Below are 25,474 nucleotides of genomic sequence, written 5' to 3'. Positions count from 1 at the left end.
TATTAAATGGAAAAAGAAAATCAAACGTAAAGTTTATTGACATGCCTGAAATAAAAGTTTCATATAATAATGTCCTGCAAAGACGGGCATTTTCAATTAGAAGAGTTGTACAAGGAATTGCCAAAGGCCATCTCACTAAATCTTTAAATGAAAAACCTAAATTCTTGTGCATATGTCATTTTGTCCGTCTCTGCATCCGGAAAAACAAAAACTTAATCATAAACAAGCCAAATACAATAAGCTATAACAGCAATTAATAGTCCTAAAAACAGGGGATAAACATAAAGAAAATCAGACCATGGGCATCATCAACCCTCATATCACCGATTTGCGTAATTCTTCAGCTCCGTGGGCAAAGTGACATCTGTCGCCAAAGGTACAAGAACCTTTTGCAAAGTTATCACAGAGCTTCGTCTTGAAGTTGTTTGACTGAGCCGAGGAATTTGACTTCATTGTAGGTCCAGAGCCAGAACCGACATTTACAATTAACTCACGAACCATCGCACTGGCTTGTTTGATCTGGTCAAATGTACCCTCCAGCTCAATGTTCCTCAAGTTGGGATCTGTTTCATGGTCTCTAATCGAAAGTTTGGCTCCAGTGAGGCGACAGATTTGTTTGGAGTTCACACCATTTTTGCCTATGATGGCTCCAGCAAGCTTTGCATCAATGCTGATCTTAGCCGTGGCTGAGGCCCCAAAACTAGCTGCAGCTCCAAGACTTTGTGGAGGATGTTCAACCCGACCTCCCATCCTGCCACCCATGGGTCCCATAGAACGAGGGTCTTCATACGATGGAGCAGTTGGCCTGCCAAGCTCCCACTCACCATGAGCAAAATGGCATTTATCACCGAACTTGCAGCCGTCAGCCGTGTTGTATTTGTTGCACAAACGGGTTTTCACAGCTGGAGGAGATGAGCCGTCTGGAAACGATGGTGGGACTTGAGAGTTTCTAGCCGCTGGAGAAAGAGCAGGGGTTCCACTAAGGTTCAGCATTTGAGACACAGCTTTAAAACCACCGGGAACATAATGCAAGAAATGGCATCCCTCTCCAAAAGGGCACCCAGAAGTACTACAAAACAAACAAAAGCAGTGCATCAGAGCCCTTATGAGATAGATGCATATAGAAATTCCCCAATCGCATAGAGAAAGAAACAAAATACAGTTAAAACTCAGAAACTCTAACAAATAAAGTACTGTTATTTAATTAAATGTCAAACTGAACTCTAGGCCTTGCTGAAACAGTAAGCCATTAACCATTTATTAATAGAGCTAGGACAAAAATAGCCACACACATCTATCACTACATTGAAGACAATATGTGGAGTGAACTTTTACACACTGATGGCATAAAGAACCTTATTTGAAACAAACGTAAAATTGAGTAGAACATAAATCAGTCAAAACATTTTACTTTTAGTTGACACATACCATAAGTAGACTAAACAGAATATTAGCCAAAGAATGATTGAAACTTCATTCAGTGTGAAGTATTATCAAATTATAAATGGAAACCAATCAATTCATCCCATCTTGTCTATGTATCACCAAGGGTGAAATAGACAAGGCATGCATAGGTTTTCAGAATCAAAGGCGAAGAATAATTCTCCCAAGACAGCCTGAAAGTCTAGAAACCATGTCCCAAGACACATTGGTCAAAACAAAAGAGCTAATAAGCACAGATTATAAATAAATTCAGAGAAGACTAAGGAAAAAGAGATTGTGCTAACACGGATTATCATCACAAAAAGTGCACGTTTCCTTAAAAGGCAATTGATAATCAAAACAATAACTTATATTCTTAACGAAGGAATCCATTAATTAATGCATTCATATGTTAAGGCATGAAATTTTCAAATGCAAAGTAATGAGCTATATTCACAAAGATATTTATAGAGAAAACTTAAAAACATACACATATCATAGAGGGCTAAAATATTATCTTAGTAGCTAAGGCAAGTATTATGACAATATTAGCAACCCTACTTTGGATCATTGTACATTAAAACTACTTTAAATTTTAATTAGAAAACAAAATGATATTTTGATAGTTAAGAAGGCAAAAATTTTAAAAATGGAATTGTGAACTCTAGTTTAGTCATAAACATAGCTGTATTGGATAACAACAACACATACCGTATATATATGTTCTTGTTTCAAGGCATTTTGGGATCTTAATAGAGGCATAGCTTTAATCTCATTGCATCATAATAATCATAAGACATGGTAAAGTCCACATAATATATTCTCGACACCAGACCAATTTCACGAAAGAACAGTTTCATCCTTAAAACAGATTCGAAATAAAGATATGATACAAAGTTTCAAATGTAGTGGAAACACTTTGATATATATCAACTTTTTGCAGCACTCTAGCTGAGAAAGATGTAAATTCATGAAAAGTAATTGAGAGAAAAACTAAAATTAAAAAAAAATCTCAACAGGCAATGTGACTCAACAACATAATGAATACACACAGTGCACCAAGCAAATCATATCAAACTCTTGCAAAAAGAAAAGAAAAAGAAACAATAACAAAAATAACCATATCCATTCAAAAACTCTAGATGTCTATTCATTGTTCCAGATTTCATGGCTTTTACTCGCAAAAGATTGTAATAAATTATAATTAGTCATTATATGGTGGGTAAAATTTGCACGCCAAGCAACTGCTTTCAGTTTACATAAAGCTCTGCAAGTGGTTAACTGACGGTACTCTCAGAAATCAACCATTTCTGTGTTCAATAGTCTTTGTTTTTGTGATTAGAACAAAAGTATGACCTGTACCACAACTTAAGTTTCCAATTCATTAGTCCAAATCACATAAATTTTCTTGCAAAGATTGTGTAAGAAAATTTTCTTACAAATTATAAATACTGCAAATAGATAGAACTACATTTACATTACTCATTTTAGATAGGTTAAGATTTGAACCTGAAAAACTTTGTGCATGGCTTCGATTTGCTTCCTATACCAGTTGGAATGGACTCCATTTCTGTTGCAGAACATTAATTAATTTCTCTCAGTTACAATTTCAGTGAGTTATTAATTTTGGAACTTTAATGAATATCTAATATGTTACAACTTCCCATACTTACTGACAAAGTAATCTTTCTGAAATTTAAATAATCAATAAATATTTTTTATGTAAAGCATATATATACCACAAGATTCATTAAAATTAAAAGATTCAACTAGTGGAAGAGCAATTATATATTTAGGTCCAAGTGCGGGAGAGGTTCCTAAAATGTTATGAATCTCTTACATATTGTCAGTGTTTCACTGTAGATAATTTAAGAGACTAAGAAAAAGGAATATTTAAATTATGTTTATCATTCTTTTGGTTCCCAAGAAACAAAATTAATCAGCTTAACTAAGTTGTACAAAAGTAAACTTGGCTGAGTTAAGTTTTCAACTTCCAAAGGAATAAAATTGCTGGTGGTTGAAAAATTGCACATTCTTTTACTTTTCATGGATCTGCTCAGTGTACAATCAGTATATATAATCTATGTGCAGATTGCATAATTTAACTTATATAACATAAATATAAAAATGAACATCAATGATTTCCACATTTAAGAAAGGAATGCCAACATTATCAGAAAAAAGCAAGAGAAAGAGAAGAATAAGATATGGTAAAACACAATCCAAAAAAACCACATACCGTTTACACAGCTAAAAGTTCACCTAGAACAGATGCAACCAAAAGACTTAACTTCCACTCAACTTAAAAGTAAGCATCATATTGAAATCTAAAAGTGTGCAACCATGGTAGACGAAATAAATACAAAAAATGCAATACCAAAGGAAAGAAATCCATCAACATCAACACTCCTGCAATGCAACGATTCCAAAATTATTCTTTCAGCAAAATTAGCCCAACCCTCATAGAAACTAATAATTTTCAGTAAAATATCCCGAAACCGTGTTATATAAATATAGACCATATGGTAAAAACTATGGCACAAGGTCAATAACAGATATCAAGGAATAAACAAAGACAAAAGGGCTTTCAAATCTTATGTTTCTTCTTGCATAAACTCATCTAAATTCAATTAACAAAAATAAATCTGTAGTTACTTTATTGCATTACTTCAAGCTTGCACTAGCTTGCATTACTTCAAGTTTGCACTAGCTTGTATTATTCAGCTAAATGAAGCTCACAAAAAAAAGAGTTTTGTCCCACAAATTTTTTAACCAAAAAAAAAAAAAAGAAAAAATATTAGAAACCCAATTTCCACATTTTTAATTTCCAAGGACAACAAAATTAGGCTTTACTTGTTTACTTGCTTGGTCACTCACTCAAAAGGACAATACTCAGACACCACCTACGCATTATAAACAGGACCTATCCCCCAATATTTCAGTGCAAAGTGCTAAATCACAGCTCTTGCAAAACATATGCCGTTCCCCATATATTCATTTGACAAAATATAACTTCATAGTCAAAGTTCAAGCCATTATATCTTAGGGCAAACTATGTACCAGATTTTAAAACAATGTGTATCTAAACAACTTCTAAATTGTTTTGTCACAAATGATACCATACCTAACTTAACACCACGAATGTTACAAACAGTATGCTCCGCGTTACTACAAAAGCATCTATAACATTAACAAGATCTAAAAATCAAATCAATCTAACAATTCATAAAATCGAATCCAGCCCCTATATTCTAATCGATCTAACAATTCGAGACTTCAACTTCAGCATTCAATTTACTTTCTCAGCAACTAAAAAAGCTTGAAACTTCAACAATTTCACAACTTTTCTACTTAAACACACACTCACTCGGTACAGACGAGCTTCGCACAACGAAATTCAAAGCACTTCCACAAAACGACGACGTAAAACTAACAGAAACGTAAAAACACTAACCTTGCTTCGATTTCTTCATTCCACCATTGCCGTTCAGCGCCATGTCGGGCCTTCCTCGCTTGCGGCCACCACCGAAGTCCATCTTCAATGCACGCGCGAGACGCGGCGAGATTCGAAGCGGAAAGAAACGAAAGAAGGAGAGGAAATTTGAGGAGAAAGTGGGGGGAAATATTGGAGGCAAAGAAGGAGAAGAACCCTAGAGAGAGAGAGCTAGGGCTCGAGAGAGGAAGAGGGAGAAAAAACAACAAGATTTTTAGAAAATTTTATATAGAAATAAAATTGAATAAAGGGGCGGAATCCAAAGTGAGGTTTAAATGCCGTTGATAACGTGAGAGTACGATTATTATCCAAGGCCACGTCAGGTGAGCTCTTGTCACAAGTGAGTACTATTTTGTGATTGCATTGCTGGTGATGCTTCCAGCTTTTGGATGTTGTCTCTCATGCTTATGTTTTGGCGAAGTTCATTGAGGTAAACAGTACAAATTTAGGGGGCACTATTAAAATGGGCTTCTATAAAAGGCCGAACAGACTGGTTTCCTGTAATTTCGAACTTTCTTTTTTTTAACTTATAAAAATTAAAAATTTTACTCATAAATAAAACTTTATTAAAAATTTTGGTTAAAATTAAAAATAAAATTATTAATAAAAATAATTTTAAAAACCAAAGTTTTATGATATTTTTTTCTTCTTAATTTAAAAATTAAATAATTTTTCTTTACTCAAAATTTAAACAATTTTCCCTCCTCTTTTTATAGATTATATGGATAAAAAAAGAAAATATATATTTTTTTAAATTGTAATGATCGAATTCGAGTTTGGTTTGTGTTTGTTGGACCAAAATTAAGAATAGTTTAAATTCAGTTCGAATAAAAAATTTATAGTTTAGATTTGTGACTTAAGTTATTATTTATTGACAACATAATATTGTTTTACTCAATCATAGGTAAAATAATGTCATTTTATTAATGAGTTATGAATCCAAATCATAAATTTAAATTAAACTCGAATCAAATCAAACCATATTCACTTTATTTTGAGTTTGATTTAGTTTAAAAAACAAATTGATTCTTTCTACGAAAACTCAATTTGATTTAAGTTAAACAAATTTAAGTTGTATCAATCAAAGCCGAACCAACTTGGTTCAGGTACATAATTTCCAACAAGTTAATATTTTCCTTTATAATTCAAGCACGCTATTAAAAATACTCATCCAATAGAATATTAATCATGCTTCAACATTCATTATTTCAAAATTAGATTCATAATATTTGTTCACATCATCCTAATGTATTAAAAAAAGGCAACAATCTCTTACTCACACGGATTCCTAGTTGTTGATTTTGACATTTTTCACTTTTCAGTCACGGTTTACCTTCTCTATCGATCGAGGCCAATACAAAAATGAAGAGAACCATTTTGCAATGCAAGGATAAATAAGATCATGCCTTTTTTCATTGAATGTGTATAAGATAACTATCAAAATGGATATTCACCTAGCATAATAGTCATTCGTCACTTAACCCACTCGTATAATGGTATGTTATCTGATTGTTTTTATTTGATACTTGTTAAATAGATATTTACCTTTAGAACAATTGTCCGTCTCTCTGTTTTTTTAAATTTATAAACTTAAACTTAATTTTATTTAATCCTACGTTTAACGGAATAGAATATTCTGATAAAAGTATTATAAAATTATTATATCTTATTGTTTATTTGTTTAATAATTATGATAATTCACAAAAAAGTTTGGAATTGATAAGGATTTTCCCTTTTTTTGTGTGTGTGTGTTCTGAAACTTAGCAGGATTTATGAAAAATGGCCCCATGATTTTCTTGGCTTAAAATTTGTAGTCTTGGACAACATTTGTCCACAGAGGCCCAATTTCAAAGAATTTTTAGCGGTACTTCAGAAACCCAATAGTAAATTACTCAATCTTACCCAATGGGTTTGATTTGGGCCCAAACTTGACTCAGGTTTATAGAGTCAAGTTACTTTTTCATTGGTTTTAATTTGCATTATACAACAATACTACTAGTACTCAATTCAAGTATTTAATTGGGTATTTAAACTTATAATTAATTATTTTTAATTTAAAATTATTTAATTAAATATTTAAAATTAGATTTGTATTATTGTTATATCATATTATCTATTATTATTTGTGTACAACTTAGATCGATACAAAACTCAAACTCAAACCATCATTTTCATTCAATTAAGAAGGTTGTGCCTCGTAAACAAATCATATGCATTTTTTAACCATTTAGATGAACCTTTTTTAATCAAATAAATACAACAATTATTTTTTTTTTCTCTTTTTAAGTATGAGATAAATCTTCATTCTAAATATGTTTTTTGGGCAACTCTTCTCCTTAATTGCTAAAAAAATTTTAACTAAATTTCCTTTTAAATATGTTTTTAGGATATTATGCTAACATCGTTACTTTCTTGACATAAAAATATGAATCACATAACCCCTTTCAATATTTGTATAAATTAACATATAAAGTATCATATGATTCAATAAGTATCATGAATTGGAGGGGGAATTTGGCGCATCCATTAGGCATATAAACAATCTATTTATGCCAAATCAATGCATTTATGCACAACATACAAGCCTACCCTCCTAGGTTGATTATACATATGATAAAACTACGCATATATATTTTTTATATACAATTTGAGTATACAGATAATATATTATCATGTGATTTGATAATTTTAAATTAAAGATAAAGTAACATTCAATCATATAATAAAATACCATCTATGCATCTAAATTATATACCAAAAATATATATACATAACATTATTCTTCTACGTATATCAAGTGCACAAAAGTTAAATAGTTTCCATTCCAAATGCATCAAACGTTGACTGAATTTTCAGCCAATAGCACCATTGACCAATTCATGGCCTGACACAGGCCAATCACTAGAGAATTATAATCAAACATACAATGAGTGATATCTTTCTTGGCTAGATGGGTTTGCATGTTAGTTCATGACATGGCTGATAAATCAATTGGTCAACTTTCTAAGCTGGCAGCTGCTGGCTCGTGGTAGATTATATGAAGCAAAATCTCTTATGTCACATCATAGTTTTGGACAATATATTATGATTATATTCTAGCCACTATTTGAGTCCCTACAGCATAATGAATATTGAACCAAATATTAGGTCATTAAAGTTTTGCTACAAAGTTTTTATGATAATTTGATATGCAAATTGAGACTTGCTGGTGCTCTTGAGAAGCCATGTGGTGCTTGCCAGCCACACTAAAGAATAATCTTCTGGTTTGAAATGTTTCATGTGAAAGTATATGCTATCTTTTCCTTGTAAATGAGAGGTAATGGTGATAATTCTAAAGCTAGAAATTGACTCCATTTTTTAGTGCTGTCACATTTTCATTCTCTCATTTGTTCAATCCATAATTGAATCATATATAGCAATTTAAGCTTCTTGGTTGAATAATATCTTAACATGATATCGTAACAAAATGTCTAAGTTCGAATAATTCAAATATTATATATTAGATAAGATAATATCTGTTTAGTTGAGTTAGAGTTAAACAACCTTAAATTGGCAACATTTTCTAGTGCAAATAAATAGCATTATTGCTTTTACCAAAGGCTAATAAGCTAGCACAAGGAACAATGTTATATTGAATTCATGCCAACTCTCTTTGAATATCTTTTACTATCGCATGTTGAACTAGATGACATATATTCAATTGGGTTTGTCAATTATTAGATCAAATGATATTTGTTATATTAAGTTAAACAAAACAATGTATTTGGATATGGTGACTCAAGTTCTAAAATAGGTTTTCTAGGTTAAAGAAAAGACATTCCAATAGCTAGCAAGCATTCCATATTGAAAAATGGGTGTTTCATCTAAATCTCAGAATCATGGCAAAATGTCAAATGACAAAACGATTATGACCTAAAGTTCCAAAACGAGTGTTCAATTGCAAATATAAATTTCTTCTAATTGTGAGTTCTATACAATTTTCAAGAGGTTTAAGTGAGTAGCTGGGGTCTAAGTTTTCTGCCGTTGATATTATAGAAAGCTTTTAACCTCTCGTTCTCCTTGTAATAAAACTTTAGTATTGATGATTTCTCTTCTTTCCGCCTGTGGCTTTTCCCATTTTGAGTTTTCCGTGTAAATATTTGTGGTCTTTTGCTCTTGCATTGATTGTTAATATGTTGCTTTGATTATTTTAATTCTGAGTTTTCGTATAAAAAGTGATATCAAAGCATTGATTTTAATGGCTTCTACTTTAACATCATCAATTAAGAGCTGTGTTAATTTAAATTCAGGACAACCCCTTAAATCCATCAAGTATCGATCACATGCTGAATCGAATAAAGTTTATTCAATTGAGTCTAGAAAAAGCAGCCCTAGGATGCATATACTACTGCATAGAAATAGTATTATCCCAAATGCCAAAAGCTGACAAGTTAGCCTAAGGAACAGTGTTAATTTGACTTCATATGGCCACTCCCTACTCTACTAAAGAGGGAAACCACCGATTTGAGGGAGAATGACAGATCAAGGAGGCATATAGCCAAATGTGTGTCGTTCTTACAAAACAAAACTATAGTTTTTCAAGGTAAGTAATCTAAAGTTTCCAGGGACTTTTTGGACCGCAGACTTAGTTCTCATTCTGTCACGATAGTTGCCTGTCCAAACTTAGTTTCATTTTCTGAAAATGAAAGGAGCAAAGCAAAGGATAATTACTTTGTGGAATTTGGTACTGCTTCAATGGTTCATTTAGATCTGTTCATCTCATTGCAAAGAATAGTATTAAAGTTCTATTGGATAATCGAAAGCCACGGATAAAAATGATAGAATCTATAGAACTGTTCCAGACAAATCCTAAATTTTTTATATTATAAAGAAATAGTTAATGTGACTGAACTGCATTTGTGCCAGCATATCGACAGCAAACACTGTTGTTGATAGGCTCTTTGAGAATTATTAGCTTTGAAATTCAGGTGGGTTGTTTTGTCTTGCCACTTTCTTCATTGCAGTTTGTCTGTGAGGTATGAAAACACTACGATGAAAATTATGAACTAATAGGCAAGTTGCCAAAGGAATTATACCCAACTAAGGATTGGTCATTTTCCAAATTTTTACATTTTTAATTTTGAAAAACCGTTTTACTTACTCATTGATGGTTAAAGTTACCAAAATCTATTAATTTTAAAATTTTATCTCATTTTTATCATAACCTTAAAAAATAATAATTTCTCCCAAACAAAGGTTTAAAAAATAATATTTTTCCCTCTTAGGGGTTTACTCTTTAATCTCTTATTACCTCTCCAACACCGACACCATCTTTAACGATCTCTCCCTTCGAACGTCTTTTTTCTTCCGATGGTCTCTTCTCCTCTAATTGACGATCGTCTTCATATCTGGGAAGATGATTGTCTTCCTAAAAACCCGGATAATGGTCATCGTCTCTTCCCACAAGCCCGGATAATGTTAATTGCAGTATCTCTGAAGACGATTGTTTTATTCAAAACCCGGATATAATATCATTTTTCTTCCACCTTTCACCTTATAATAACGCCAATACTTGCTTATTGAGAGCTAGAAAAATGATTACATATCATATATTGGAGAACGGAGACACTAATATCAGAACTACCAAATCTTGAAAACTTAATTACAAGAAAGCAATCCTCCCTTACCGATATTATTTAGTATCAAATCAGTTTGGATACAATAATGATATCTCAACAAAATTAAAGTCTAATTATAGACATGGCGAAATTTAATACAACCCGTTAACTCAACACAATATAATACGAAAAAAAAGGATTAGAGTTATGAGTTTCGATACGAAAAATAGTTCAAACTAACCCTTAAAAAATTAGGTTGGATTAGGGCTGACATGAAACCAACTTAAATTGACCTAAACTAATCCAAACATTTTAAATAAAATATCACATGACATTATAACGGTAAAAATTTTTTGATATATTTTATCTTCTTCATTTAATAGAAATAATTTCAATCTACTAAATCTTTATCTCTAATTTGAATTAATAAAAAAATTAATATTATATCACTAAACACCAAATTCACATTACCTAAAGATATTCATTTTAATTTAATAATTTTTTTAACAAAATTGTAAAAAACTGTTTTTAGTTTTTTTTTTTGTTGGTGTGATATAAATACTATTGATTTGAACTTATTATGTTTGATATGTCATATATTTATTAATAGTTTTAATATTTACAATAGGCACATTTATTATATGGATTAGAAATTAAATTTAAATATCTAGCAAGCGGTTGTTAATCTAATTGGTTACCAATTGTATTATTTAAAAGTTAAAGTTATAGACTTATTTGAGTTATCGATTATGATATTCTATTGTTTTATCCTTATTAGAGGTATGCATAATTCAGTTTAAACCGTAAAACTGGATAAAACTATTTAAAAATTATGATTTGATTTGTAAAATGGTTTGATTTGAATTGATAAATTTCTTAAAAATAATTTTCAATTTGTGTTATGGTATTAGGGTTGGATTAATGTGAAGTCGAGCTTGAGCTTAGTTCGATTTGCTTGGAACCGAGCTCGAATTCGAGCTCATTTCAAATAAGCTCAGGTTTAGCTCGTTTCAAAAAAGTCAAGCTCGAATCGAGCTTTTAACTAGCTCGTTATTAAAATCACGTTATTTTAATACATATTGATCAAAATAATGTTATTTTGTATCAAAATTTTTAGCTTGCGGTTTGACAAGCTAAACACTCCAAAGCTTGAGCTGGAGCTCAAAAACATTGAACTTTTAGGCTTGAGCTTAGCTCGTTTCAAGCTCATTCGAGCCGAATTTAAGCTTAAGCTCAAACAAGTTTGGTTCGAATTCAACCCTATATGGTATAAATGATTTTTAAACTAAAACAAACTGTAAACTGTATTTATATATATATATATATATATATATATATAAATATATATAAAATTGTATTTGATAAAAATTTTTAATAAGTAATTAAGTATACAACTTATTTTTTCATATTTATTTTATAATTTTCATTACCTATATATTTCATATTTATCTTACATATTAATATTATGTTCTAAAAAATTATAATTTAATTAATTTTATAAAATAATATATATTTATAAATAAATGATTTTAATAAGTTCAAATTGTAATTCAAATTAGACCAAACTGTAATTTTTCACTTTGATTTGAAACCTAATATTGTTTACTTTAATTTGAAAATTACAACACCAAATCAGATAGTACATACCTCTAATTCTATAATTGATCATATAAAATGATAATAAACAAACTATTACTATTAACTTGAAATAGAACAATTTTATTTTAATAAAATATCATTTCATGTTAAAATATTTTTTGTGTATTATTTTGTAACAAATTATGTTATTTCTTGACATTTGACAAAGTATATTGTTTCCCTATAAATCATGTTTGTCATTAAATATTGTGTGATACGACTTTACTTATTATATAATTTAGATTATTTCATATCAAATCACGTCAATACCAAAAATATTTCAATTCAGTTTAGAGTTAAAAAATTTTAATCTAATTTTATTTTAGATCGAATTAGAGTTTAAAGTCTTCAACTAAAATATTAATTAATACAACATAAATATGATCCAATAACACAAATTAACAAGTCTACCTAATTACATGGTCATTGATACTCAAATTTAATTTCACGCGTTTCTCTGACCTTCAACTTTCACTAATTAGAGGTCAAGCTTTCCTGATCGTGAGCATCGATCATATTCTAATGCATTTATTATTAACCACTAATTCTAAAAACAAGCTAAACAACCAAACATTAATCACTTAAACTTTTCTAATCACCTCATCTTCTTGAGCTTCTTCCTGCTGAATGAATTCCTTCTCATCCCCTTCAAGATTTATGCACTTGTACCACTTAGCACAAAACAAGTAAATCATAAAATCAACGGCCGTAAGCGCCGCAATGAGAAAGTAAAATCTGTCCATATGGCCTGTGTTCAAGTCATCCGGAATCCACCCGGGGCTGCTGCCCCTCGCCGTGATCCCCATCACTATGTTCACCAGCAAGGTGCTCACATAATTCCCGAGCGAAATGGACGCCATGCACAGCGAACTCCCAAAGGATTTGATCCCATCCGGAGCTTGTCCGTTGAAGAATTCCAACTGCCCTACATACATGAAAACTTCTGATGCACCAACAAGAACATACTGAGGAATTTGCCAGAAAATGCTTAAAGAACTTGTCTTTTCTCCAGGAGTTACACATTTGAGCCTTTGGATTTCTGTGACACCGGCTGCAACCATCGCTAACGTTCCAATGATGAGTCCGATTCCCATTCTTTGAAGCTCGGAGAGTCCTCGGGGATTTCGGGTAAGTTTTCGAGCGATGGGGACGAGGATCTGGCGGTAGATTCCGGTGGAAATGAGGACGCTGCAGATGTCGAAGGCGGACATGCTTGCAGCTGGGAGGTGGAAATTTCCGATGTTTGAGTTCATTACATCTCCTTGTTCAACAAAGAGGGAAGCCATTTGGGTGAAAACTACAGAGTAAATTATGGTACAGAGCCAAATGGGTAACATTTTGAGGACACATTTGGCTTCTTCAACTTGAGTTACAGTGCAAAGTCTCCATGGATCATTTGGTCCTCGGAGATCATCCTCTGTTATTGTTGCTGCCTTGTCAAAAAATCTGACCACAATTTTGACAAAGAAGCAGTAACATAAATTTAATCTCCGTATAGAAATAAAATTAACAGCGACACCAAATTGATAAAGAAGAAATAAAAGTAACAGTAAGTAAATTTTTTAGGAATTATAAAATCCAAGTATATACGCAAAGTGAAATTCATTACTTACTGAAAGTCTTCACTGTGAAGGATCTTTCTACTTCCTTTAATGGCAGATTCGGTTCCTGCAAGTTCATACAATTCATTAGGATTAGCAGCAGGAACGTGCCGTTTCCTCCCGGTGGCGAAGAACACCTGAGCGACACGTGTTAACGGATTGCCGCACGCCTCGAGATACCGGTAACCGGAGCTCCCCATCAAGTACGAAACGAGAGCTAAAACTGCAGAAGCCAAGGAAGCAATGAACCCTAGAGTCCATTTCCCTGAATCTTCAAAATACACCAAAATGGTGTTTGAAAATAGAGAACCAACATTCAGTGCAAAGTAGAAGTAGCAAAAGAAAGCAGCTTTTGATTCCATTTCTTTAGGGTTTGATTCATCAAACTGGTCGGCACCAAAAGTGGCTATTGTGGGTTGATGTCCACCATATCCAAAGGCTACCAAATATATCGAAAAGTAAAAAACAATAGAATAGATCGATGAAACCGGCATGCAAGCTAGCTCGCCATTGCCGCAACCGTGCGGCTTGATCAAGAAGAAAGACGATGCCGATAACAGACCGAGACCCTGATCAAGATACACAGATCTATCAACAAATTAACAGACGCTTACGTTAAACAACAGAATTTTACAGTTTTCGATACAACGTACCAAAACAAATATGATCTGAAAAATTGCGCAAGTCAAGTAACGACCCCAATAAGAATCGCTTAAAAAAGCACCAATAAGGGAGCACATATAAACAGTTCCAGTCCACTTGCTGACATTATTTGCAGCATCAGCATTATCTTGACCAAGAACTCTGGTTAAGAAGAGGACCAAGTTGACACCAACTCCAAAGAAGGCCAAAGTTGCCAAGCCCTGATTAGCTGTATATAAAAATCATTTATATGAAATGAAATTACAATAATCAGAATCACTTTTAATTTCTACATTGTGATAACATAAAGAAATTAAAAGTGATTCTCATAAGAAAATGCTTTCTTTTAAGTGCTTACCAAGCAAAAGGGCTGCATACTTCCACCCACCTCTTCTCTTCTTGACAAGGGTTTTCTTACTTGTGCCTGAAGTTTTGCGGTTTGCATCTTTAAAGCTGCTTTTGTCCATGGCTTCTAGGTGAACAGTTTCTTCTGTCACCTAATTTTATTAGTTAACAATAATAAAAATGATTAATACTATCTAATTGCATGATAATTAAATTTTTTTAAAAAAATTTTGCTAAATTTTCTGATTAAGTAATTGATTAATTGTTTACTAACCCTTACGGCAGCTTGAAAGTTGGAGACATTGAGGGAATTCATAGAAGCCATCGGAGGTTTGTTCTGCAAATAAAATAAATATTAATCAAAACCAAGTCAAATACTATCCAATTTTGTTGATTCAAATAGTAATATCCAAGTCAACAATAAATTTGTAATATAACTATGTATACAAACAATATGTACAATTTTATATCATCTATAATTAGATAGTTTTTACATAGTGATATGTTAGTATTTGTGCACATACTGTTGCTCATAAATTTAACTATCATAAGCAAATAGCAAAAAATTAGCGAAAAATTATTTCAAATAAAAATTCTAACAACATATAAAAATATTTAAATATATAAAATAAAAAGCATATTAACCACTAAGATGATAAAAACTAATGATCAGAAAGACTAGTAATGTGCTAATATATTTTTATAGGAACCTCGACGGAGCAGGTAGTTTATTAAGAAAACAAAATAAAACTAAGAAATTGAAACTTACCTAGAGAGAAATAATATGAGTTTTGTGGGTGATAAAAAACGGAGAGTGAGAGTTCAAATATATAGACGAGGAGAGGGAAGGGGTATCACTTTCAAAGAAATTTATATTGGCCACGGGTGAAAATTTTGTTGAAGAAAATTGAGGTTAGAAGACTGTGTGCCACAAACTTAGTCATTTCTTGCATAAAATCTTGGTGATAGTGGAGCTTTTTTTTCATATGAAAATGATGCTTTTTTTATATATATATAATTTCTCTCCCTCTTTACCCAAATTTCTATTTTTTTTTTTTTTCTGATTCTGATAATCTCCCTTGAATATCACCCTTCTGGAAACTTATACAATTTCATCACTAAGCATAAGGAACAGTATGAAGTAGTATTCTTTCAAACCACATACTTATTAAAATAAAGAAATAGTTAATTACGTCAGTTCAAAGTGACAAACGAAACAAAAATGAATTTCTATTAACGCCCATGTGAATACAATAACGTATTTATTGTAATGTAAAAATTCTATTTTGGGCTACATGTCACTTGTATTGTTAAGTGTAATTATCTATCACCATACTTTTATAGTATTGACAATTTTATGGCTGTATATCTTGTTTGAATATAAATTAACAGCCAAATAGGGAAAAAAAACTTACCTACTTAAAGATTACAAGATTTCTAATGAAAGTAAGTACGATTTGAAAGAATTATGTTACTTGAAAAAATAACAATAGAAATAGAAATGATATAACTGTAACTGTCAAATATATCATATTTACTTGAAAGATTTCTCCTTTTGATTTAATTGCAAGATTTGTAAACTGAGCAATATTAAATATATTCATTTGTATACTCAAAATGAGTACACATAGTTTAATTGTATATAATAATATGCAAAAAAAGGAAAAATCGATATAATTGTATTTTTTGAATGAGGAGACAAATGCAGTTGAGCTTGAAAATATATCAAAAGCAATCGAAATCACTAAATTCAAAAATTTCTAATGTATTTGAACTTGAAAATATATTAAAATTAACGGAAATTACTAAATTCAAAATTTTAGTAGAAACCAAAATCATTGAACTCAAATATACCAATAGAATTTGAAAACCATTAAAAAAGCGCAAAAATAATGCAAACTTGACTAACAAGAAACAAGAGATATATAGAAGCAACAAAGAGTAACAAAATAGTGAGAAAATATAATTAAACGAAACCCTAATTATTTACCAAGTGTTACAAACCTTTTATAGAGCTTGGTGACAGTCAAACTAGGGTTTTGAAGCTCCGGGGATGGTGAAGACCGAGTGTCTATGATTTTAGGTGGAAAACTAGGTCTGAAAATGACTAGAGTGGCCAGAAAATAAGAAGAAAACAGGTGGAATAATTTTGTCATTTATTGATAAAAATTTGAGCAAAGAAATTTTCACTACACAGCAACTAAGAAATATGCCCCAATCCCTCTCTGCTAGAAGCTGATGAAAACAAGCAATCTCATAACTCAAATAGATTAACCACAAAGTGTACAAAAATGTAAAAAATTATGCAAACTAATTCGACTAAGAGAAGAAGAAGAGGGAAGTGAAAAATAGAGCTAGAAGATAAGGAAGTTGCATGGATATTGATATAATAGGAAGGGTGAGTTTTATAAGGAGTTTGTTGAGAAGATAAGCACTGTCCTAGTGAAAGTCGCTAAGCTTGTTTAACTCCTTCCAGAATGTCAGGGATTTTGACTTTTAATTTTGTTTTTTTAATTTAAATTTTGATTAATCAATATTATAAGTATTATTTTTGTCTATTTGATTATAATTGATTAACGTAATCCTTTTTTGAAGGGTTAATTTCAGAAATCATCCTTATGTTTCCAGAAATTGTTAGTTAGCTGCTAATTTTAGGTCTAATTATCAAAACCCTTCTTTTATGAAGAGACAATAAAATAAGGGCAATTAATATATAAGAAATTGACTAACTCTTTAAGGGTTCTATAACCGAAACTCAAATTTAAATACCAAAATACCCTCCTTATTTTTTATATAAATTTTAATTTTTTATACAGACTAATCACACCTAAACCTTACGAAATTTTAAATTTCTAATTTACACACTCTTACTAAATTTTAACATCATAATTTCAAAATTAACATAAAAGATTTGTTACATTTAGGTATTTTCACGATCAGTTCATGAATAACTCACATTAGCATGGACTCTTATTGTTGATCACTAACTTAAACCAAAGATCTTAGAAACAAGTTTCCTACTTGTACTCTGCTTGATGAATTCACAGTAGAAAATAGCCCTTGCTGTCACAAGACTTTAACCTCTGTTGGCTGGAATTCACAAATCAAGATACAAATGATGATAAGTTCTGAAAATCATGGGTGTTGGATAACCATAATGTGTGGATATGTGCCTCCTTATATAGAAATTCAAACTGTAACAGTTGGAACAAGAGTTCAACTGAATTAAATGATCATTCATCTATTTAAATAATTATATACGATATGTTATCTAGTTTATCCACCAACAAGACATGAACAGACATATCCCTTCATACAACCAATTGATAACTTAAATTTTCATATTTAAATATTTAAAAGATTTTTTCATTTATCAAATGCAACAATAAACCAAAATTAATATAAAAAGACATAAATGATCTTGCTACACACTTGTAAAATGATAATCCTACCCTTTAAATTTCAAAAAACTAATTTCTTACCCGTATGTTTAATTTATTAACAAAATATATTTAATTTTTTTATAAAATTGTTGATAATTCAAAAAACCCTTAAACTAAATAACATTTTTCAAAAAAAAAATTATTAAATTATTTTTGTACTCTAATTTATATCATATCAATTAAAAATAATAAAAAAATTTATTTGCACAAATATTAATAAGGTGTGAGTGATGTATAATCATATGTTTTGGGGTAAACTATAATTTTTGAAAAAGTTAGGGTTTTGGTAAAAATTTTAAGGGGCTTTTTAATTTCAAAAAAGTTTGGGTTTTTTCAGAATTTTAAACTATCAATATGCCTCTCAAAGTTTTAAAAATGACATTACACCCCAAAACAATGAAAAAATTGTAACAAATTAGTAATATAAGTGTCATATTACTAACCGTTAAGGCTATGATTCTGAAATAGATATGCAAAATATCCATTTGGTTTAGTAAGTTTTAAAAAATTGGTAAATACACCTCTACAATATTGTCAATTACAAGCTAATTACAACTCAAAGACAAATTGATGATTAATTACACCTTTATTATAATATTTAAATAAAATAATATAAATATCTTTCAACTATTAAAATTAACCATTGGTTTTATCAGACGTAGGAGAAATTGTTTTCTTAAATTTGAAAGAGTGGAAATATGTCATTTGATCGAAATAGTCATGGCCAATGTTTTATAATAAATGAACAAAATGTAATAAATCTTTTCATTTTTTTTTTTATGCCTTTCTCTACTTTGAACAAGTAAACATATTTAATTTAAAACTTTTTGTTTTAAGGATTGCTAACAAGAATTCTATTTATTTTGAATATTATTAATTATTTATATTATAATTAATTGATACATGTATTATTAATAAACGCCCCTAAAATTGATATGGTAATGACTATTTTGTTGACAGGGTCAACCTAGAATTTCACATTTTAAAAATTTTTGCATTATCCGAAATATTTTTATGATTCTAAGCTTCCAAATAAAAATTGTGTATATATAGCATTATTTAGTTACAATAAAACTATATGTACACATTTCTGATACAAATTTTGAGTGTATAAATGATATATTATTATGTAATTATATGATTTTGAATTAAAGATAAAATAACACTCAATCGCATAATGACATAATATATATATAATTAAATTATGTAGACATAATATTGCTCATCGAGTTAACTATAAATTAAACTTATCTTTAGAAAAGTAAAAAACAGCAAAACTATTAGTCCTACATGGAATTAAAAATTAAATACAAGTAGACAGCCTGCCCTTGTTGATAAGATTAGTGTGGTACTGAGAGATATAAAATATTTTTTTATTTAAGTAACAAACTTTTAAATAATAATAACATTTTAATCTATTTTAAGCCAATTAATTAAGAAAATTTCAAGTTTGTTTCAACTTACTAACCTTCTAACTCTAATGTGAGCCACAATGCTCTCCTCAAAGTCATCTTTATGAAAATTGTTTTAACCTTTTTTCTTATTTACTGAATGAAGCATTTTGGATAGTAATTTTGTTTCAATTTTCTGTCAGTTTGATTACATTAACCTAATTTTGTTTTTTCTTCGAAACTCTCCACCTTCCAAATAGAAACACATTACCATTTTCATGCAACAGAACATTATCATGTGATTACCAGATTACAAAAAATTTTGTATTTTTTTTCAACCTCTTTCCCTTCATATATATAAAATCATCTTCTTCTCTGCTTGAGTTCAACTCATCATCTCCATCATCACTTTTTTAATCAGTTTTCGATGGAAGAAGATGCATCCAGCATGGTTTCGAATGCGAAAATGTACGTTCATGGCGAAACTTCAGATTCAAACAACAGTTCGTTTACAACTTTGCCTCCCGGCAAGAGAATGAGAAATGACCACCACCTCCATCTTCAGCATCGGCATCAATATCACAACAGGAATAATAATAATAGTAATTCTAACAGCAATAGAGATAATTACAGCAATGTGTCAGCTGTGAAATTTAAAGGAGTTGTGCCACAACAAAATGGGCATTGGGGAGCCCAAATTTATGCCAACCACCAAAGAATCTGGCTGGGCACATTCAAATCAGAGAAAGAAGCAGCAATGGCATATGACAGTGCAGCGATCAAGATTCGTGGCAACGATTCCCACCGGAATTTCCCATGGACAGACAGCAACAACCATGAACCAAATTTCCAAAACCAATTTACGACAGAGGCAGTTTTGAACATGATTAAAGATGGAACATACCAACCGAAATTTGCCAGTTTTCTTCGAAATTTATCCCAAAGAGAATATCAAAATTACAGTGGTGGTGGAACTGCAAGTCTTAACCAAATAATGGTGCAGGGAGATGAAAAATTCTCATGCAGACAATTGTTTCAGAAAGAATTGACTCCAAGTGATGTTGGTAAGCTGAATCGACTCGTGATTCCAAAGAAATATGCAGTGAAATATTTCCCCTATATTAGTGAAAATGAAGAAGAAAATAATGCCCTAAATGGAGGAGTTGATGACGTAGAATTAGGGTTTTTTGATAAACAGATGAAGCCATGGAATTTTAGATATTGTTTTTGGAGAAGCAGCCAGAGTTTTGTGTTTACAAGAGGGTGGAATAGATTTGTGAAGGAGAAAAAATTAAAGGAAAAAGATATAATTACTTTTTATCGTTGTGAGGGCACAAATAGTAATGAGGAAAAAGAAGGGGAAATTTTCTTTTTAGTTGACGTGATACAACACGATGAATTAGGGCTTGAAACTCAGTTGCAATTGGAGCAAAATAATAGTAATGCTGGAAAAATTAACAATTTCAGCTATAATTCAAAGTTGGGATTGAGAGATTATGATCATAAGAAGAAGAAGACTGCTTCAAATTTTGACCATGAAAGCGAGGGGATTAGGCTTTTTGGTGTACAAATTAGAAGATGATACCTAATTCTTGATTTAAATTACTCTTCATTGATTGATTGCTTTTACGGCTTGATCAATACAGCGACGCATGCATGAAGAAAGGTCAAGGATTAGGATTTTGGTCTAATCGATTGCTATTGATTTGTGACGAATTTTTTTTTTTTTTTAAAAAAAGCCTGAAGTGCACGATATTGTTCTTTGTTCTGAAATGAAGTAGTTGATGAACAAAAGTCGTTACTTTGCTGTTTGAAGACACAAATTCGCTAACAGAAGCACTTGTTTTCAGTCAAGAAACCACTTGTTTTTACTATAAGCAGCACTTCCTTTACAAAAAAGCCAATTTCAAAAGAAAGATGATAAAGATAGGTCCATATATATATAACTTATTATAAAGTCAATAACATTATACAAAAACTAAATGAAAAAAAAAAAACAGATAAGTGTTGATGGAAATTTCAGTTGTTTTTATCTATATCGATATAAGTTGTCTCCCACTAAAAAATTTGACTATTTTTCTTCTTCAATTTATATTAATTTGTTCATAGTAAAATTGTCTCCCATCTTATGTGAGTTTTAAAAAAATTATTTCAATTGAAAAAACCTTAATTGGATCTTTGAGGGTTGAAATTGCAAACAAGTGGCATCCATCAGTTGATAAAATTATACATCATAAATTTCTTAATTATACTGTGGAAGAACAATGGTTTTTTGGAAGATAAAATTAGGTCAACTCATGGCAATATTAATATATAAAAATTGAATGACCTAATTAAAAAAGTGAATAGTTTATAATATAATCATATTGTTGAATTCAAAATAATAAATTACTCATAGTAGACATATCAATTTGGGATTAAGATTATTTTAACAATCAATCTCTTTGGAAAAAAAAAATTGAACATAAATTAATATCAAGAATATTGATTAGCCCCATCAATAATAGTCTCTCCCACTACAAATGAAATGCATGCATGATTTTTATACGTTCAAAAAGGAAAAAAAATATATTAATTTACCTTTCTTCTTTTGGTGGGTTGAAAAATTTGCAAAAGTTTTTCACAAAAATGATAGATAAGTGACATCATATTACAATATTTCAAATCGAATCAGAAGAAAATACTTTAGAATATAGTTCATTTCATGGTTCCCCTCAAAAGTCTCTTGGGGGAAGACCATGAAATAGTTGTTCATGTGACACTTACCAAATTTTTTTAATAACAAAATAATTTAATTTTCTAAATTCAAATGATTATAACTTTGTTTCTGAAATTAAAATTGAGAGGCAGTCATCATTTTTTGTTATTGTTTCTGGAGATAATAAATGTTTTTAATTGCATACCACTGGGTTTAGTGGCATCTTTTGCATCAGACCAAGGTAATAAATTGTGAAAGGGAAGGATCCAGAAGAAGGTCCCGGAGAAGAAAACAGATTAACTGAACAACAAAACGACGACGCATTTGAGACTAAACTCCTGCGAAATCACTAAAAATAGTACCGAACATCTCTGAGAGCAGAACCCAGGCGAAGGCCAGTTAAAAGTGTCAAGAGACTGCCGTTGGCGCAGAGTTTGGTCATTTTTCCCTTTGAAAGAGCATGTGGATTGAGCTTCTCTCAGTAGTCAGATTAACAAAGAAGAAGATGGAGATGAAAGACAAGTGTTAATGGTGCACATAGATGGGCTCTACTGGTGCTTTTTAATGGATCTGCTCATTATAGGAGCTTCTCTCAGTAATCAAAAAGATCTTACTCCTACAATAGATGGGCTTCAGGAATAGCCATAGTTCATGAGATTCAGAAATTAAATATGGAACATTAAAAAAAGATTTGAAAAAAAAAAAAAAATCTCTCTTCTGATCAAAACTATTTAGACCGGAGGCTCCCTTTTCGGCTTCTTTTCCATGATAAAAATAATGGGCTATAAAATTGAACTTAATAATGTGGAGTATAATTGCTATTATTATACCCTTTTCTTTAACTATTTTATTACCTGTATGGTTTATAAGTGAATAGTTAGAATTTTCAAAATTACTAATGAAAATTTATCATTTCAGTAAACCTTAGGTGTAAAAGAGTCTTTCGGTCCATCTATTAGGTCAAAAAACTATTTTTCACCCAAGTTTTAATACAAAAACAAAAACACATTTATAGAATTTCAAAAATCTAAATACCCATTTATGCCCAATTTTTGTTAAAAATCTATTGGAGATAGTCATAAGTTCTTCATCTCTTCTTCAAATGGTCATCGTCATTGGAGAGGAGAGAAAGAAAATCTAGAGATTTAAGAATAAAATTGTCACTTTTCAAAATTTAAAAACTTTAAATAGGAGGAAATTGTGAATTTTTAAACTAAAAAATAAATAAAACTTTAATTTTTTAAATTATTTTGGTAAAAAACAATTTTATCTCTAATTTTAATTAAAATTTTTAATAAAAATTAGGTCATGAATAGATATTTGAGTTTTAAAATATCTCAAACATATGTTTATCTTTACATTAAAACTTAGGTAAGAAGTAATCTTTTGGCCTTCTATTATTTTGAAACCCTCAAGGAGTCATGGGGATTAATGTCTATTAACTCCTTTTCTAATTTATTTCACAATTGCTCAAGTTTATAGCATTCTTGAAGAATAGTTAAAAAAGGAAAAATTGATAATAGGACTCGAACTAATCTTTTTAGGTTTAATTAAAATGTAAACTATACTCAATATCATTTTAATTACTTGATTGTTCAGATGCTTCGGACTTCAATATTCAAATTAAGGCACATGACATGATATATGTAGGTATCAGAGCTCACCTCCTCCTAATAGATTAATTTTGTGTGCTTAAGATTGCATTATTTTCTTGGTTTTTTTTTTCTTTTTTTGAAAAATATGAATGAATTGTATTTGTTGTATGTGTGTAAATTCATGTATAAAAGACTAGTATTTATATTAGTATACAATGAAATATTAAAAATCAAAAAATTAATTTTTTAATTGCTTAATTTTTGTGATTGATGGGATTGTTTGATTTTTGAGATTGATTGATGATTTTGATTCTTATTTTAGATTAATTGATGATTATTTGTTTGATTCTTATTTATTGACGAATATTTTCAACATTTTTTAATGTGTTTTAAGTATTCAAGACTACTTCATTTTGATTTTAAATCATATATAATTCATGATTAGAAAATTTGGAAAAAATAAAATAAAATACCATTTAAGACAAATTAATTATAACATAGTTATATCCAAATTGAACTAAATAGATATATATAAATCTTAATAATTTTGATGTGAAAAGCTAAGTGTGTTGTAATATATTGTATATTAATTGTATATTAGCAATATTATATATACATTTTTTTATATATATATAAAATTCAGAATATAAATAATATATCATCATGTGATTAAATATTATTTTATCTTTAATTTAAAATCATTCAATCATATAATAATACATTATCTGTATATTCAAATTATATACAAAAAATATATATATAATTTTATTGATCATATATTGGTATAATATATTTATTTTCTTGCACTTCTCTATGATATTAGATACTAATGAGTTGAGTTGTAGTAGTTGTAATAGAAACATGAATGTTGTTTATATTTTGTGAAATCATAGCCAAACATAAAATATAAATTATAAAAGCAATATTAAGTATACTAATAATAAGTAATGATTTACGTACCAATGATGACGTATCACTAAATTATTAAGTATTATTTTATTATTAATTTAAAATTATTTAATCTGGTGGTAAAATATCGTCATTATAAATACGTACAATTTTATTAAATTAACAAACATATTAACTTGCACAAATAATATAAATCAATTAAATTAAGGAGAATAAATGATAAAACAATAATGTCTTATAAATTTATATAAAGAATTCATATATTATGTGAAATTTTTATATAATTAAAGGGAAATCTTAGTTTACACATTTTATGGGTCATAAAAATGCAAAAAAAAAAAAAAAAAGATTAACTCAATATGCATAAAAAAAAAACATTTTATTGTGTTTAAGATTATTGAATTTTGATTATAAATTATAATTATAAAAATAACTAATTATACGATATTTAATTATGATAATTTGACAAATATTTTTAAAAATTTTGATTTTATATATTAAAATATCCAATATATCTATAATTGTAGGTTTTTGATTAGACATGTAAAAAAGTTTCATTAAATCTAATAATTCAATAATTTAAAAAAAAAACTAAATCTATTATATTTTAGATTATAATTTAAATAAGTTAAAAATATGTTTATAATCTATAATTAAATTATTCAAATAAACCATTTTAGAGATATCTTAATTATTTATA

The 25,474-nt window shown here is 29.7% G+C and overlaps 3 protein-coding genes across 3 annotated transcripts; 1 reads left to right on the top strand and 2 right to left on the bottom strand.

Moving 5' to 3' along the window:
• Positions 1–17: 17 nt before the first annotated feature.
• Positions 18–5,148, bottom strand: LOC123208443 (zinc finger CCCH domain-containing protein 14-like). The gene is made up of 3 exons (XM_044625978.1): positions 4,877–5,148; positions 2,932–2,992; positions 18–1,069 (listed from the first exon to the last, which is right to left on the bottom strand). Exons 1-3 carry the CDS (start codon positions 4,956–4,958, stop codon positions 316–318), a joined length of 897 nt encoding a protein of 298 aa, XP_044481913.1. The 5' UTR covers positions 4,959–5,148; the 3' UTR covers positions 18–315.
• Positions 5,149–12,497: 7,349 nt separating this feature from the next.
• On the bottom strand, positions 12,498–15,710 carry LOC123207470 (protein NRT1/ PTR FAMILY 7.1-like). Its single transcript, XM_044624935.1, has 6 exons — positions 15,508–15,710; positions 15,013–15,075; positions 14,752–14,890; positions 14,405–14,622; positions 13,764–14,320; positions 12,498–13,596 (listed from the first exon to the last, which is right to left on the bottom strand). Exons 2-6 carry the CDS (start codon positions 15,061–15,063, stop codon positions 12,732–12,734), a joined length of 1,830 nt encoding a protein of 609 aa, XP_044480870.1. The 5' UTR covers positions 15,064–15,075; positions 15,508–15,710; the 3' UTR covers positions 12,498–12,731.
• A 4,289-nt stretch (positions 15,711–19,999) lies between these two features.
• On the top strand, positions 20,000–21,154 carry LOC123208593 (AP2/ERF and B3 domain-containing transcription factor At1g50680-like). Its single transcript, XM_044626129.1, has one exon. The coding sequence runs from the start codon at positions 20,000–20,002 to the stop codon at positions 21,152–21,154; it is 1,155 nt and encodes a 384-aa protein (XP_044482064.1).
• Positions 21,155–25,474: the final 4,320 nt, after the last annotated feature.

This window comes from Mangifera indica, chromosome 2 (genome assembly GCF_011075055.1).
Source record: "Mangifera indica cultivar Alphonso chromosome 2, CATAS_Mindica_2.1, whole genome shotgun sequence".
In the NCBI taxonomy this organism is placed as follows: Eukaryota; Viridiplantae; Streptophyta; class Magnoliopsida; order Sapindales; family Anacardiaceae; genus Mangifera; species Mangifera indica.
This window is presented reverse-complemented; position numbering and strand designations above follow the sequence as displayed.